The sequence below is a fragment of the Ochotona princeps genome, chromosome 16 (assembly GCF_030435755.1).
Source record: "Ochotona princeps isolate mOchPri1 chromosome 16, mOchPri1.hap1, whole genome shotgun sequence".
NCBI classification, from domain to species: domain Eukaryota; kingdom Metazoa; phylum Chordata; class Mammalia; order Lagomorpha; family Ochotonidae; genus Ochotona; species Ochotona princeps.
In genome coordinates, this window is record NC_080847.1 from 55,581,525 (window position 1) to 55,596,542 (window position 15,018).

The 15,018-nt window shown below is 60.9% G+C and overlaps 2 protein-coding genes across 2 annotated transcripts; both read right to left on the reverse strand.

Annotated features, from left to right (window-relative positions):
- Nucleotides 1-454: 454 nt before the first annotated feature.
- On the reverse strand, nt 455-3,696 carry LOC101524365 (kallikrein-4-like). Its single transcript, XM_012930311.2, has 5 exons — nt 3,630-3,696; nt 2,781-2,952; nt 1,939-2,186; nt 1,160-1,293; nt 455-607 (listed from the first exon to the last, which is right to left on the reverse strand). The coding sequence occupies exons 1-5, from the start codon at nt 3,694-3,696 to the stop codon at nt 455-457; spliced, it is 774 nt and encodes a 257-aa protein (XP_012785765.2).
- Nucleotides 3,697-11,588: 7,892 nt separating this feature from the next.
- On the reverse strand, nt 11,589-13,755 carry LOC101536542 (kallikrein-4). The gene is made up of 5 exons (XM_058674991.1): nt 13,692-13,755; nt 12,667-12,829; nt 12,174-12,424; nt 11,936-12,072; nt 11,589-11,741 (listed from the first exon to the last, which is right to left on the reverse strand). The coding sequence occupies exons 1-5, from the start codon at nt 13,753-13,755 to the stop codon at nt 11,589-11,591; spliced, it is 768 nt and encodes a 255-aa protein (XP_058530974.1).
- Nucleotides 13,756-15,018: the final 1,263 nt, after the last annotated feature.

Genomic DNA, 15,018 nt, shown 5'->3' on the forward strand with positions numbered 1-15,018 from the left:
GTCTGGGCTGGACCCCTGGGTGTGAGGAAGGAAGGGCTGGGTGGACCCCTGGGTGTGAGGGAGGAGGGTCTGGGCTGGACCCCTGGGTGTGAGGGAGGAAGGGCTGGGTGGACCCCTGGGTGTGAGGGAGGAGGGTCTGGGCTGGACCCCTGGGTGTGAGGAAGGAAGGGCTGGGTGGACCCATGGGTGTGAGGGAGGAGGTCTGGGCTGGACCCCTGGGTGTGAGGGAGGAAGGGCTGGGTGGACCCATGGGTGTGAGGGAGGAGGGCTGGGCTGGACCCCTGGGTGTGAGGGAGGAGGGGCTGGGCTGGAGCCCTGGGTGTGAGGGAGGGGCTGGTGGAGCCCTGGGTGGGAGGGAGGGGCTGGTGGAGCCCTGGGTGGGAGGACCTGCGGCTCTGAGGGTGGGTTTGGGATGCAGTGTTGTCGGCGTCTCCCAGTCTGGTTCTGCCTGTGGTTAGTTTTCCTGGATGGTTTTCTGGATCCACTCGGTGAAGAGACAGAGGTTGGTGTAGACTCCGGGTGTGTGAGGTTGGCCACAGGGGGTTGGGCCCCAGGACACGAGCCCCTGCACGGTCCCATTGCAGACCAGGGGACCCCCAGAGTCTCCCTGTTGAGGAGAGAGTGAGTTGGAGACACGTGTGGGTGAGGGGTGAATAGAGACACGGAGAGAGAGGGGACGGAGCAAAGAAACAGGCAGGTGTGGCCAGAACCCTGAGCGGGAACTGGACCCGGGCAACCCACTGGGGGCAGGGCCCTGCAGCGGGCATGGGCATTGGGTGGGTGTGGGCACTGGTATGGGCTGGGCACTGGGTAGGCAGGACCAGGTAGCAGGTGTGGGCACTGGGTGGGCTGGGCACTAGGCAGGCATAGGCACGGGATAGGCTGGGCACTGGTGGGCATGTTCATTGGGTGGGCATGAGCTCTGGACGGGCAGGGCACTGGGTGGGCAAGGCATCCCCAGATGCAGCCCAGGGCCGTCCTTGGGGACGACCTCTCCTGCCCATGTCTTCGGGCGCCTCCACATGGCTGTCTCTTACACTTTCTTGGAGTCCTTAGGTTTCCCTGGATGCACTCCTGCTCCATTCCTGAGCACCACCTCCCACCCCCGGCCAGGCCATTTCCATTCTGTTTCTCTCCTGTCCCTGCCCCCAGCTCTTACCTGGCAGGAGTCCCGGATGCCCCGGCCGCCTCCGCAGACCATGCTGGGGTGGTACAGTTTAGGGAAGGAGGCACGGCACGAGTTCTCTGACATCAGCGGGATGGTGACGCATTGCAGGACCTGGGGGAAATGCCCTGTGGCCGGGCATAGGCACAAGGTCAGGGTCAGGCTGGACCAGGGTCAGGACCCCCACTGGACCAGGACAGTCACAGTCATGGCCAGGAACTCCCGCTGGACCTGGACAGCCACGGTCAGGATTAGGAACTCCCACTGGACCGAACAGCCATGGTCATTGCCAGGGACTCACGCTGGATCTGAACTGGGACAGCCACAGTCAGGGTCAGGAAGCCCCGCTGGACCAGGACAGCAATGGTCATGGCCAGGAACTACCACTGGACCTGGACAGCCTTGGTCAGGGTCAGGACCCCCACTGGACCGGAACAGCCATGGTCATGGCCAGGAACTCCCACTGGACCTGGACAGCCATGGTCATGGCCAGGAGCCCCGCTGGACCTGGACAGCCATGGTCAGGGTCAGGACCCCCCGCTGGACCTGGACAGCCATGGTCAGGGTCAGGACCCCCCACTGGACCGGGACAGCCATGGCCATTACCAGGAACTCGCGCTGGATCTGGACTGGGACAGCCACAGTCAGGGTCAGGACCCACGCTGGACTGGGACAGCCATGGTCAGGGTCAGGAACCCCCGCTGGACTGGGACCCGGACAGCCAGCGTCAGAGGTGGACCCCAGGAGCAGGGTCAAGGTGCTGTACCACTCACCTTGCCACAGCAGACCCCAGCCGGACACGGAGCACGCAGCTCCAGGGACTGGGCACTGGGAGGCGATGCCGATGGTGCGAATGGCATCAGACTCCATGGCCGGCTCGTTCAGCTTGATGAGCATGAGGTCGTTGGCGTGTGTGGGATTGTTGTAGTCTGGGTGCTGCACGGAGAATGTGGCATTGATGATCTGGCTGCCTGGTTCATGGAAGGACAGGCGGTGGAGGCCCAGCCCTATGGTGTAGGAGCTGAGAACCAGCAGTGGGGTTAGAAACCACGACGACCCCTCAACCCCACGTCCCCAGACCCAGCCCTAATTCCATCTTCCGGGCAGCCCCGTGCCGGCTACAAACTCCACGCCCCAAACTTAGCACCATGGTAACCACATCCCCATTTCAACAGATCCCAAGTATGTTTCCCAGCTGAGGACTCCCTAGAGTGAGAGTACTCAGGAACAAAGCCAAGGGCACCCACACTCAGCCATCTCCTCATCAACAGTTTAAGAAAATGTATGCTCCCCCGCATTCCCATGAAGGATGCAACATCTATAGTCTAAGCCCCGCCCATCGCTAAGCCCCACCCTCACAGAAGCCCCGCCCTCCGCTAAGCCCCACCTCCAGCATTCCACCCTTATCTAAGCTCCACGCCCACCTGAGTTCCACCCCATCTAAGCTCCACCCTCACCTAAGCTCCACCCTCTGCTAAGCTCCTCCCTCACAGAAGAGTCGATCTCGAAGCCCCGCCTCGTCCAGGGCCCCGCCCCCGTGACCGCCCACCCGCCCAGACTCCGCCCAAGCCCCGCCCCGGCCACGTCCCCTGCCCCGCCCTGTCCGCGCACTCACTCCAGGTAGCAGTGTGCAGCCGACAGCACCCACTGCGGGTGCACCAGGACACCCCCGCACAGGAAGGCTTTCCCGTCGAACAGTGCGGCCTGCCAGGGCTGCGAGTGCGGCCTACAGTCCCTGCCCCCGATGATGAGCACCTGGTGGCCGCTTGGGCCTGGAATCGCGGCTCCTGGGGGAGAGGGGTGCAGAGTGGAGAGGTTAGGAGGCCCGGGCAGGGCCAGGGTCAGGCCGTGGCCAGGGGCGAGACTAGGAAGACGCCACCCGAGCACAGGCTGGTGCTAAGCCCCAGATGAGTCGTCTAGGGCTGCTGCTCACCTCGCTGGGGGCTTAAACCCAGGCCCACTGCCTGCCAGGGCCATCTGAGCCCACACACCATCCTCCTGCCCCAGTCGGACCTCTGCAGGGGTTACAAATGCCAGTGGAAGCTACAGGTACAAGTGAGTGGCAGCTGGTCAGTATAGGCCTGATCAGGGTGCAGGTGACCTCTCTGGGGGACCCCCGGTTGTCTAACCTCCACATGCCACACACACCACAACCGGACACACTGCACGCAGCACAACACACACCCACAGGCGTGCCACTGTGGCTGGAGCTGGGTCCCTAGCCGGGTCTGCAGGGCCCAGCCTTCCACCCTGTTCAGGAATCTGGTGTTTGCTGAGGTGGGGTGGCACTGTCAGAGGAAGGGGAGAAGTGAGCCCAGCTGGACCTGGGTCCTGTGGACCCTACAACCCCTTAAAAGGTGAGAAATGACTTTGGCACGGAGCTCCCTTCCCGCCCCGCTGCGGTCCGCGTCTGGGCTTGACTGGGGCAGCCTGAGCTGGCTGGGACACATGCGCACACGCTTACCTGTGGTCACGTGGAGGACGCATCCCAAGAGCCAGGCTCGGAAGGCTACCGCTGCTGCTCTGTGCATCCTGTGGGCAGTACCTGTTGGAGCAGCGGGGAGAGGGACTTGCGAGGACTCTGCTGTGACCTCAGCCGTGTCCCCCGACTCCTTCCCAGGGGCCCCTTGGCCAGGAGCCTCTGGGACGACCCCAGCTCCAGGAGAAGGCAGTGGCAGTCACTCTGGAAGGGTGGATGGAGGCCCAAAGAGAACAGGACGTGGAGAAAGCAGGGGAAGCAGCTACGGCCGTGACGGAGACGCCAGGGCTGAGCTGGGCGGAGCTGGAGACCGAGGTACAGAGGACCCTGAGCGTGACTGGGATGCTTGGGCTTGATTCCCGGTCCTGTCTGTAAAAGTACTCACATAGCACCCTGTTCTCTTGGGATAAAGTCAGATGCACAGAGAGGCAATGTGAATCACCCCGGGCCGCACAGCCAACCCGTGGTAACCATCAGCAGGCGGGGGTGTCGGGAGCCCAGGATCGGTGACCCAACAGCCTAAGAGCCTGGCTACCCACCCTCAGAGAAAGGCACCCACCCGGGGAGCTGATGGCTGAGACCCGGGAGAGGGCTCAGCACGGAGCTCGGATGGGGAGAAGGCGTCTGGGCTGCTGGCTCCTGCGCTGCACCTGGCTCCCTCTGCCACTGCCTTAAGAACATCTGGCCCAAGTCCACCTCCCCCGGCGGCTGGCCATTCCTCAGGCTCCTCCCCTGCCTTGCCGCCTCAGGTTGTCCTGACACCTGATCCCCTAGGCCTGCAGGGAGAGCCTGGTCCCCCCACCTACCTCTGGGGTTCCCTGGCCCGCAGCACCAGCCTCTCCAACTCTCTGTGGTTGCCTAGTTCCCGGTGAGCCTCCTCCCCTAGCCTGCCCACACTCCCCGATGTGGCTTTGCCTTGGAGACTCCCTGTGCCCCATTGTCTGTGACCTAGGAGGCCTCACGAGCCCCCACAGACGCCCCCTTGTGGGGTGCAGCTGCCCTGACTGCCTCCTGGCTCTGCCACCTGCCTAGGGCGTACCTGGCACCCTCCCCTGAATTCCCCTGATATAACTAGAACATTGCCTCTGTTCTCAAACCTTTGCTTAAACAACTCCTTCCCTGTCGGCAGCCCGGGCCGTCTCATTCTCCCCTCCGCCCTTGTAAAAGGAGGTGTCCCTTCTGTCAGATGCACCCTCCAAGCCCTCAGCTCTCTGAAATGGGACCCACACATCCTCAAGCAGTTCTTGGAAGAAACCAGACATGGCTCTCAGAACTCTGCAGCAAACTGTGATTTTCATTTCATTCCTTTTTTTTTTTTTGGCAGAAACTTCTTTAAAAATATTTATTTATTGGGCCTGACATGATGGCTCAATGGCTAAATCTTAAACTTGCAAGTGCTGGCATCCCATATGGGCACCAGTTCAAGTTGCAGCTACTCCAATTTCCATCCAGCTCCCTGCCTGTGGCCTGGGAAAGCAGTCGAGGACGGCCCAAAACCTTGGGACCCTGCACCCATTCGGGGAGACTGGCTTCAGATCGGCTCAGCACCGGCCATTTCTCTGTCTCTCCTCCCTGTAAATCTGACGTTCCATTAAAAATTAAAAAAAATCTAAAAAAAAAAAAAGGATTTATTGATTGAATTGTTTTTAAAATTGAAAGGCAGAAGAATTACAGACACACAGTCAGGGAGAGATCTTCCATCTGCTGGTTCACTCCTCAAATGGCTGCATCAGCTGGATCTGAGCCACTCCAAAGTCAGGAGCCAGGAGCCTCTTCTGGGTCTCCCGCTTGGGCGCAGGGGCCCAAGGGATGCTGCCCCCCACCCCCACCCGCTGATGGTTACCACGGTAACTGGAGAAGGGTGGGACTTGACTCCAACCAAACCTGGAACAGTTTGCTGGCAGGCCCCTCAGGTGGTGAGACCACCGTTGCACCAATGAGGGGCACAGACCCAGCTCCCCCCACCAATAAGGGCCGAGGCGACCCCCATTTAGGTTTCCGTGTCAAAGAGAGTTTAAAAGGGCCCTTGCTGACTCTTCCTCCGCAGCCCACTCCTTCCCGTCTGTCTTCCTGCTGCCCGGGGAAGGGAAGCCCGCGACCGTGGTTCCCTGAAATAAAGGCCATCTCAATTCTTTTCATATATTCGGCTGAGTTATTCTTTCCCTGGTGGCCGGCGAATCTAACATTTTGGCCAGTGGCGAATCAAACACCTACCAGTGGCAGCTTTGCCCACGACACCGCCATGCTGGTCCCACATTTATTGGCTTCTTACAGAGAGGGGGTGGGGTTCTACCCAGAGAATCCCTCGCTCTAATGGTCACCAACAGCCAGAATCCTGGAACTTCACCCGGGTCTGCCACCTGGAGGCGCAGACCCACGCACTTGGGCACGTCCGCAGGGAGCTGGGTTGGAAGTGGAGCAGCACTTATTTGGGGTGCCAGGGTCACAAGCTGCGGTTTAGCCCGCTGAGCCACACTGGGGGTTGGCAGTCTTATTTCTGAGTTTCTGCATAGTCTCTGGAGCCTCACGGAGCACCCAGGGGAGGCCTGGTCAGGGTGTGCTGGACGAGCGGAGGGTCTCTGGCGCCTGGTCACTCTGTCCTTTGGTCTGCATTTCTACTGTTCTAGATGATCTGTCCACATGTATTCTTCCTGTCTTTCAGGGAGAACGCACAAACACAGATATACAATCACGCACACACACACACACACACACACACACACACACACACGCCTCTCTCCCTCCCCCTCTGAGTACAGCTGGGGTCCTGTCTGGAGTCAGGGGGGTGGCCCTGTGTGGGAATGGGGGCACAGCGCCCCAAGCTGAGGTCTGCAGTCCATGAGCTCTGTGGAGGCAGCTGCCTGGCCCAGGGTCTGCAGTTTGGGAGCCCGGGAGTCCTGGGCTGGGGTCTGCAGCCCACCAGCGCCTGCAGAGCCAGCTGCTCGGCACCTGGTCTGGAATCCCCAGCCGGCAGCATTTCCTGGACTGCTGGGCTTTGGAATGCAGACTGAGGTCAGCACACACTTACGGTAAAGCCCCGGGAGAGATGACATCAGGCTGAACAGCCCAGACAGTCTGGGGCTCAATTACGCTTTCCAGCCGCCCCAGCCGCAGATAACAGAGCAACCTGCCCTGCACCGGAATGCTACCTGCAGAACCAGGCAGTGCGGGCAGGGGCCTGCAGCTGCAGCCTGTGCCCCCCCACCCTGCCCTGTCACTGCACCCCACCTTGCGCCTGTGTGCCAGCCGAGGGGCAGGGGTGCCCTCATAGGAACTGAGGCAGCTTCCAGGGCACCCTGGAGTTCCCAGGGGGAGCTGCCTCTCTCTGCCACATGCCCCTGCCCAACCCCGGGGCCCACTGACCTTGGATTTCAAGCTGTTACATCTAGGCTGAAGACACCCCCTGCCCGGACGGACAAGTGCACGGGCTGCAGGCGCCTTGAGGAGGCCAAGTTAGGGAGCAAGTTCACGGCCATCCAGGTCAACTAGGCCATGAGCACAATCACCATCTGACTACTCGCGGAGGCCACAGGAGTGCCCCCTCCCCCGCGAAGACCTGGGGACTGCTAGCACTTCATTTGTCCTCTGCATGTCACGTAGTTAAAAAAAAAAAAAAGGTAGGTCTACTCCAAATCACCTTATGAAATCTACAGATTTGACTGATATTCAAACAGACTTCATCGGCATTTGCTGTCCTGGAGCCAGCACAGCGCTGTGGATGTCAGCAGCACTGGCATCCCATGTGGGCATCCCGCGTGGGCATCTCGTGTGGGCATCCCGTGTGGGCATCCCGCGTGGGCATCCTGTGTGACATTCCGGGAGTGAGCCAGTGGATGGACGATCTCTTTCTCTCTATAACTTCCTTTCCAACGATGGGGCCTGTGTTGTGGCACAGCACGTTAAGCCAGCGCCAACGATGCAACGCCCCGTATGAGAGCCAGTTCACCCCTTCTATCAGAAAACAGGAGTGGAGGCAGGTGCAATGGCTCAACTGGCTAATCCTCCACATTCAAGTGCCAGAATCCCACGTGGATGCCGGTTCATGTCCTGGCTGCTGTACTTCCCATCCAGCTCCTGCCTGTGGCCTGGGAAAGCAGTGGAGGATGGCCCAGGGCCTTGGGACCCTGCACCCATTCGGGGAGACCCAGAAGGGATTTTTGGCTCCTGGCTTCAGATTGGCTCAGCTCCGGCCATTGCGGCCACTTGGGGAGTGAACCAGTGCATGGAAGATCTTTCTCTCTGTCTCTTCTCTCTGCAAATTTGCCTTTCTAATGAAAATAAATAAATGCAAACAAAACAAAACATATGTGAGGAGAGTTAACCAGTTGAGGCCCTGGTCAGTGCAGAGTCAAGGAGCTGGGAGCAGGGAGGCCTGCAGAGCTGACGGCCCACTGGGCAGCTGGAGGGGCCGGCGGCTTGGGGCTGGTCATGAGTCACCTTCCGCATACTGGCTGTCCCCAGTGCCTGCTCCCATCCCTTCTGAGGCTGGACAGGCTGTGACTGCTCGCTCCCTGCAGGGTCCAGCCTTGGAGGAATGTGTCCCGCAGTCCCAGGGCCAGCACGGTCAGTGCTGGAGCCACTGGTAAGCGTCAGGGCGACTCCTGGCAGCTGTAACTGGGGACTCGGCCAGGTCAGGCCAGCCAGGTGTGTGAGTTGGAAAGGACTGGGGGCAGTGCTGGGGAGTGTGTTGTCACTGCCTTATGCCATCTTGGCCATCCTCCTGCCTCTGACTCGAGCTGGTTCGGGTGCAGGGATGCCACTGGAGAAGCAGGAGGTACAACTCCTGGTCCCTCACCCTGGCACCAAGAGTTCTCTGGGAACACGCAGCAGCACGGAGCTCACTGGCCGGCTCACGCGTGCAGCCACTTGCCAGGTGGTGGGTGCACCACAGCTCCACTGAGGAAGAAGCTCCAGACCTCAGAGGTGGGGCCCGTTGGCCTGGGCCTCTGCGTCCATTGTCAGATCTTGCATGGCATCCCGTGTGCTCTGCAGAAGCCACTGAACACCTGGGTGGCCTCTGGGCTCTGCACTGACCCCCTTGGGCATCAGAGTCCAGTACAGAGCTGGACTGAAGGGCTGGACTGAAGGACAGCCTCTCGGAGCTCCTGGGGCCGATGGGAACAGCCCACCCCTGGAGTTCCGGAAGTGCTGAGCAGACAAACTCAGTTTGCTTGCTCCTAGGAAATCTGTTGTAAGTCAACACTTGTCATAAAAATGGCTCTGATTATCTGCTTCACTGACTCACTTTACAGCCCCATTTGTAAAAGCCAAGTGCAGAGAGAGAGAGAGAGAGCGCGAGCGCATTTCCACCTGTTGGTTCACTTCCCAAGTGACTGTTGTGGCTGGAGCTGAGCTGATCCGAAGCCAGGAGCTTCCTCCGGGTCTCTCACACGGGTGCAGGGTCCCAAGGCTTTGGGCCATCCTTGAATGCTTTCCCAGGCCATAGGCAGGGAGCTGGATGGGGAATAGAGCAGTTGGGATGTGAACCGGTTCCCATATGGAGCTCATATGGAGATCCCAGTGCATGCAAGGTCAGGACTTTAGTCACTAGGCTATTGTGCTGGGCCCTACATTTGTTCATTATTTCAAAATTTCCACTTATTCCCGCAAGCTGCCTGCTGAATTAGAGGCTGGTGGGCTCCAGCTTTCCCCGCTCAGTCATTTCTCCATTCAGGTCACCTGAGCCACCTGCTCGCACAGGAAGAGTCCCGGCAGCGCTGGCAGACATTTCCTGGGCTCGCTGTCCTGTTCCCTCCAGACCCTGAGGCCGAGGCTGTGTCCCCATCCTCCTGCAGCCCCGGCTCAGGTTCCTGGTAGCAGGAAGCAGCAAGGGTCGCCTGCAGACAGAATGGCCTTAATGGCCTGGGGTGTGAGTCCTGGGGCTCCACTGAGGCCCTTCCTGGTCCCCCAGGAACCAGCACAGCTTAGAGGTCACATGGCAGGATCCCCTGTACCTGCAGCTTCCAGACTGTGGCCTCGGCCCTGCCCCTGGTTAATGGCCACAGACCCAAAGTCTTATGCTCGGGCAGAAGGCACTGGGCTCCTGGCTCCTGTACTCAGGCTGCGTGTTCCAGCTGACATCTGGTAAACCCCCTTCATTTTCATCCACCTAAACCATGCCCTGACAGCTGTTGCCTGTGAACTTCCCCGAAAGGAAAAACCAAAACCAAAACCCCTTCTTTGTAGGGAACAGGAACTTTCATGCGTGGGGTTTAGGGTTCTACACTTGGTAATTATATGTATTTAAAGTATGATTAAGGGGCCATGCTGTGGTGTAGTGGGTGAAGTTGCCGCCTGCAGTGTCAGCAGCCCACATGGGTGTCAGCGCATGTCCCGGCTGCTCCATTTCTGATCCAGCTCCCTGCTAACGCGCCTGGGAAAGCAGTGGAGGGCGGCCCGAGTGCCTGGGCCCTGAGCCTGCGTGGGAGACCTGAGGGAGGAGGCTCTCGGTTCTTGGCTGTGACCTGGCCCAGCCTGGCCGTTGTGAGTCTGGGCGGAATATCTCTGTTTTTCTCACTACCTGAGTGTGTATGTGTGTAACTGCCTTCAAGTCAATCAATCTTAAAGATGATTAAAATCCCCTTCTCTTTTTAATTAAAATAAGGATGATATGCCCATTTTCTAGAGATTTCTTTTTATTGATTGGAAAGGCAGAGTTACAGAGCGAGGAGGAGAGAGATCTTCCGTCAGCTGGTTCGCGCTGCCCCATGGCCGCGCTGGCCGGGGCTGGGCCAGGCTGCAGCTAGGCGTTTCTGGGCCGCCCTCCGCTGCTGTCAGTCACCCCTTCATTGCTGAGCAGCCTTCCATGGCATGGATACCCAGGTTTGCCCACCTATGTGCCCACGGCCTCCTTCTGGGCACTGGGGACAGAGCTGCTGCTTCTTCAACATCTATCTATTTTTATTGGAAAAGCAGTTTTACAAGATAAGGAGACAGCGAGGAAGATCTTCCATCTATTTGTTCACTCCCCAAGTGGCTGCAATGGCCGGAGCTGTGCCGATCGAAAGCCAGGAGCCAGGAGTTTCTTCCAGGTCTCCCACATGGTTACAGGGTCCCAAGGCTTTGGGCTGTCCTCGACTGCTTTCCCAGGCCACAAGCAGGGAGTTGGGTGGGAAGTGGAGCCGTTGGGATTAGAACCGGTGCCTATGTGGGATCCTGGCACTTCAGACAGAGAATTAGCCTGCTATGCCACCTTTTGGTCCCAATCTATTTGACAGGCAGAGGATAAGCGAGAGAATGAGAGTTAGTGAGAGTGAGAGCGAAAGCTCCCATCCTCTGGTTCACACCCCGAAGTGCCTCAAGTGGCTGGTGGCTGAACTGGAGCCAAAACCGGGAGCCAGGGCCGCAAGGCAAGTTTCCCTGGTGGGTGGCAGGAACCGAGTGCTGGAGGCAGTGCTGCTGCCCCGGCCCCGCGTGTCCCTTAGCCGGAAGCTGCCTCCAGTGCGTCACTCCCGTGTGGGGTGGAGGCATCACAAGCAGCGTGGGAAACGCTGAGCTGGATGCCAGAGAGCCACGAAGCCAGGCACTGTCATCCATTCGCCGCCAGCGGCCTTTCTGCGTCTCCCAGGGAGGGGACTTCCTCCACGGGAAACCTATGGTCCTCCAGGCCAAGGCACCCATTTCTCAGCTGTGGAAACTGAGGCCCAGGAAGGAAAGCAAATGCCGGCGGCAAGGAGGACACTGTGGACTGCGCCCCAGGCTTCTGTTAACACTTTATTGTCCCGTCTGGGGAAGACACCAGAGCTGACCAGGAGGCCAACTGCTCCACCCTGCAACGGCCTGGCCAGCTCTGGCCACTAGGGGGCACCGTGCGCAGCAGGAGAGTCTGGGAAGTGGGGTTTCCGGAGTGGCTGACTTTCTGGGGGTGGGCTGGCAGCCCTCCTGGCTGTCACTGTCCACCGCGGTCAGTCCTGTGGGACCCAGGGGCCCCCTCCGCCATCCCGGCTAGCTGGTCCGGATGACACTGTCTATCCAGGCTCTGAACTTGTGCAGGTTGGTGTAGACGCTGGGCCAGCCCGGCTGGCCACACTGGGCTTGGCCAAAAGACACCAAGCCCTGTAGGGTCCCCTTGCAGATCAGGGGGCCCCCTGAGTCACCCTGTTGTGGGGAGAGAAAGAGGAGGAGTGGGATGGGGGGCCTGATGGCAAAGGCCAGTAGTGCAGCCCACTGGGGACACGTCTGAGACCTGCCGCCCTCCCAGTCCCTCCCCTGTCTCGCTGGCCTGCAGCCCCCATCCCAGCCCCCCAGCTCCCTGTCCTGCCCGTCCCCGGGGGCGTGTGGGCAGAGCTCACATTGCATGAATCCTTCAGGTCTGGTCCCCCGCCCGCGCACAGCATGCTGGGGTGGTACAGGCGGCCATAGAACTCCCGGCACAGCTCCTCGGACACCAACGAGATGTTCACGCACTGCAGTACGCCGGGCAGCATGCCTGGGACGCACAGAGGGACCTCAAGCCCTCCTGCCGGGCAGGCGACTCCCTGCGGCCGGGCTCAGGGTGGGGGCACCCACATCCATTCCCCCAGGGCTCACCGTTCCGCTGAAGACCCCAGCCGGACACGAGACACGATTCCCCGGCGACTGGCACCTGGGAGGCCACCCTGACGGTCCGGATGTTGGGCGACTGGACCACCGGCCGCTTCAGCTTGATGAGCATGAGGTCATTGGCCAGGAAGGGGCTGTTGTACTCCGGGTGCTGGATGGACAGGGTGGCCTCCAGCATGTGGCTGCCCGGCTCCTGCTCCGCCTGCAGGCTGTGCAGGCCCAGCCCCACCGTGTAAGCACTGAGGACGAGGCTGTATGTTAGGCCAGGGCAGTGTCCAGCCTCCCCTCCTGCAGCTGCGTCCTCTTCCACAAGCAGACTGTGGCCCTGGCGCCGCACCCCAGGGTGGTCCACACCCTCCTCCCCAGGACTCCCTGGATCCTGAGATCAGGCCCAGTTCCCAGGCCAAGCAGAGCCTCCCCAGCCCAGAGCTCGGCCCAGTACAACCCTGGCCCCACAACCCGCCCTTGGCCCCGCACTCACTCCTGGATGCAGTGTGCAGCCGACAGCACCCACTGCGGGTGCACCAGGACGCCGGAGCAGAAAAACTCATTGTCAGCGAACAGGGCAGCCTGCCAGGGCTGTGAGTAGGGGTGGCAGTCCTCACCGTTTATAATCTGGCTCCCACTGCCGGAGACTTGGGGTCCTGGGGATGGAGTCAGTGTGTGGCTAGCTCTGGGGTTCTGGGGTAGGGGTTCTGTGGGCGTGGTTAGAGTAGGGGGTGGACCCAGAACCCCTGAGGGCTTTTGGGGTCAGGTAGAGAATGGGGTAGATCCAGGGCCCCTCAGGGCGTGAACAGCACTTGGTGGGACGTGCTGAAAGGTTCTGGGGATGGAGTCAGAGGAAGGGGGCCTTTTTGGGGCTCCTGGGTGTGGTCTTGGCTCTGGGGAAAGTGGGGGACCATGGGGTGGAACCAAGGGTAGGGAGTGGAGGCCGCGGTGCAGAGCGGTTCTGGGGCTCACGGGGTTGGGGATTCAGGCTCAGGAGGCAGGGTCTCCGGCCGCGAGAGGGGCTTCACTTGGAGTCGCTGAGCCGCCTTGGGGACCACGCTGCGTGCTTCTCTCTCCCACGGGCACCGCTCCTGGCCCACCTGACTGCTCTCACAGGGTGGTGGACCCAGGCTTTGCCGCGGGCAGACCATGGCGTGGTCCTGCTCGCTTTTGTGGTCACGCCTTGCCCTGCCCTGCCCTGCCCAGCCTGACCACAGCCACACCCTGCCTCCAGCCTCAGCACGCAGACCCCTCGGTGGCCAGGGCTGAGGGAAGCCGGCACAGGCTCCCAGCGAGGGCGGCCCTCGCCAGCCTGGCACAGTGCTCCATTGATCAGCGTGGCCAAGCTGTTGCCAATCATGGTGGGCTCAGGGACGCCAGGACAGAAGCATGCCTGCACAAACCTATAACACACCTGTACAAATGTACACACAGACAGCCACAGACCAGAGGACACAGTCACACCTGGGCATTCACCAACACTGTGCCCTCAGACCAAACACATGCATACACAGGTACCTGTGACACCCAGGGTGAGGAGGTACCCCAGGAACCAGCCCCAGGGGTGTCGCACTGCGCCCATCACGTCAGCACCTGTTACGGGGAAGAGGGGTGAACACCCAGCGACGTCCGGGGATCTTCACCCAGCATCTCTCCAGCCTGCTCATTCTCCCTCTCTTCCTGTCCCTTCTCCTGGGATGCTGCAGGGCCTACAAAAACCCCAACCACCCCATTCCGCCCCAGCCCGGACCCAGAACACGTTGAGACAGCGTGGTATAGCCCGAGAGAAAAGGAGAGAGGTGTGACTGTGTGGGGGAGAGAGAGCTGTAGAAAGGGTACAGAACCTAAGAGTGGGGAAGGTGGGAGGGGGCAGACAGGGACCCTGGGAGAGGTAAGACCCCCGACAGGCTGACCGGCCAGGAGGGGCAGGTGGAGCCCGGAGAGCTGCAGGCTGTGGCAGGCCATCCGTGGAGCACCAGGGGTCCTCTTACCTGCCACCTCGCCTCTGGCTCTCAGATTCTGCTTGGGGCTGAGTGACCAGCTGCTGCCTGCTAGGGCCCCATGGGGCTTATAAGCACCCTGCCCTGGCTGGCCTGCCCCCGGGGGTTGCATTCCAGGGGGCAGGTGTGGGAAGCTCCAGCTCGGCTCTCCGTGGGGGTGGGGTCAGGGGGCCCAGGTAGGGAGTGCTGGGCTGGGAGCAAGGGCCCAGGTAGGCATGGGCAGCTGAGAGCCGGAACCTGGCACGGAGACCCCTGCCCAGCCTCCGGGATGCATGTCCCCTTACTTTCTTGGTTCTCTCTTGGTCTCATTCTTTCTCATTTGGGTCCTTCCTAGTCTCGTGTTCTTCTGTCCAGTTCTCTTCACTGAGCTCTCTCTGCTCCCCCTCCCAGGGCAGCCCTCTGCGGCCCTGGCACCTGCCTTGCTCCAGCTGCTGCTGCCAATACTGGGGACCCGGACGGGAGGAGCAAACTCACTACCCCCATGGGGCTCCCTCCCTAGTGGGGTGGCACACTCCATAATGACCCAAGAGCAAATAGGTCTCCAAGGGGGAGGGAGGCTGTCAGCGTGCGACTTCGGGGAGGAAGTGCAAAGCTGAGCGTGCCGGAGCTGCAGGGCGCCTGGCCACTGGGCCACTCTGCTTGGAGTCGCGGGGCCGAGAGGAGCGGGTGGCAACTGCCCGGCGGATGTGGGGGCTGCGAGCCGGCAGGGGTCAGCGCCCTGGACCCCAGGGGAGGCGCTGTGGGGGCCGGGATGGTGGTGACGGTCGGGGGCTGACAACACTGTGGAGTGGGCGTGTGGTGGGGCGAGCCGAGGAGGGCACCCTGGGCGGGCGAGGTGCCAAGGG

Coding starts and splice junctions, on each gene's coding strand:
- LOC101524365 (XM_012930311.2), bottom strand. CDS start 3,696: ATGCACAGAGCAGCAGCGGTAGCCTTCCGAGCCTGGCTCTTGGGATGC. Junction 2,953..3,629: donor CGTCCTCCACGTGACCACAG/GTAAGCGTGTGC, acceptor CCTCTCCCCCAG/GAGCCGCGATTCCAGGCCCA. Junction 608..1,159: donor GCATCCGGGACTCCTGCCAG/GTAAGAGCTGGG, acceptor TCTCCTCAACAG/GGAGACTCTGGGGGTCCCCT.
- LOC101536542 (XM_058674991.1), bottom strand. CDS start 13,755: ATGGGCGCAGTGCGACACCCCTGGGGCTGGTTCCTGGGGTACCTCCTC. Junction 12,073..12,173: donor CTGGGGTCTTCAGCGGAACG/GTGAGCCCTGGG, acceptor TGTGCGTCCCAG/GCATGCTGCCCGGCGTACTG. Junction 11,742..11,935: donor ACCTGAAGGATTCATGCAAT/GTGAGCTCTGCC, acceptor TCCCCACAACAG/GGTGACTCAGGGGGCCCCCT.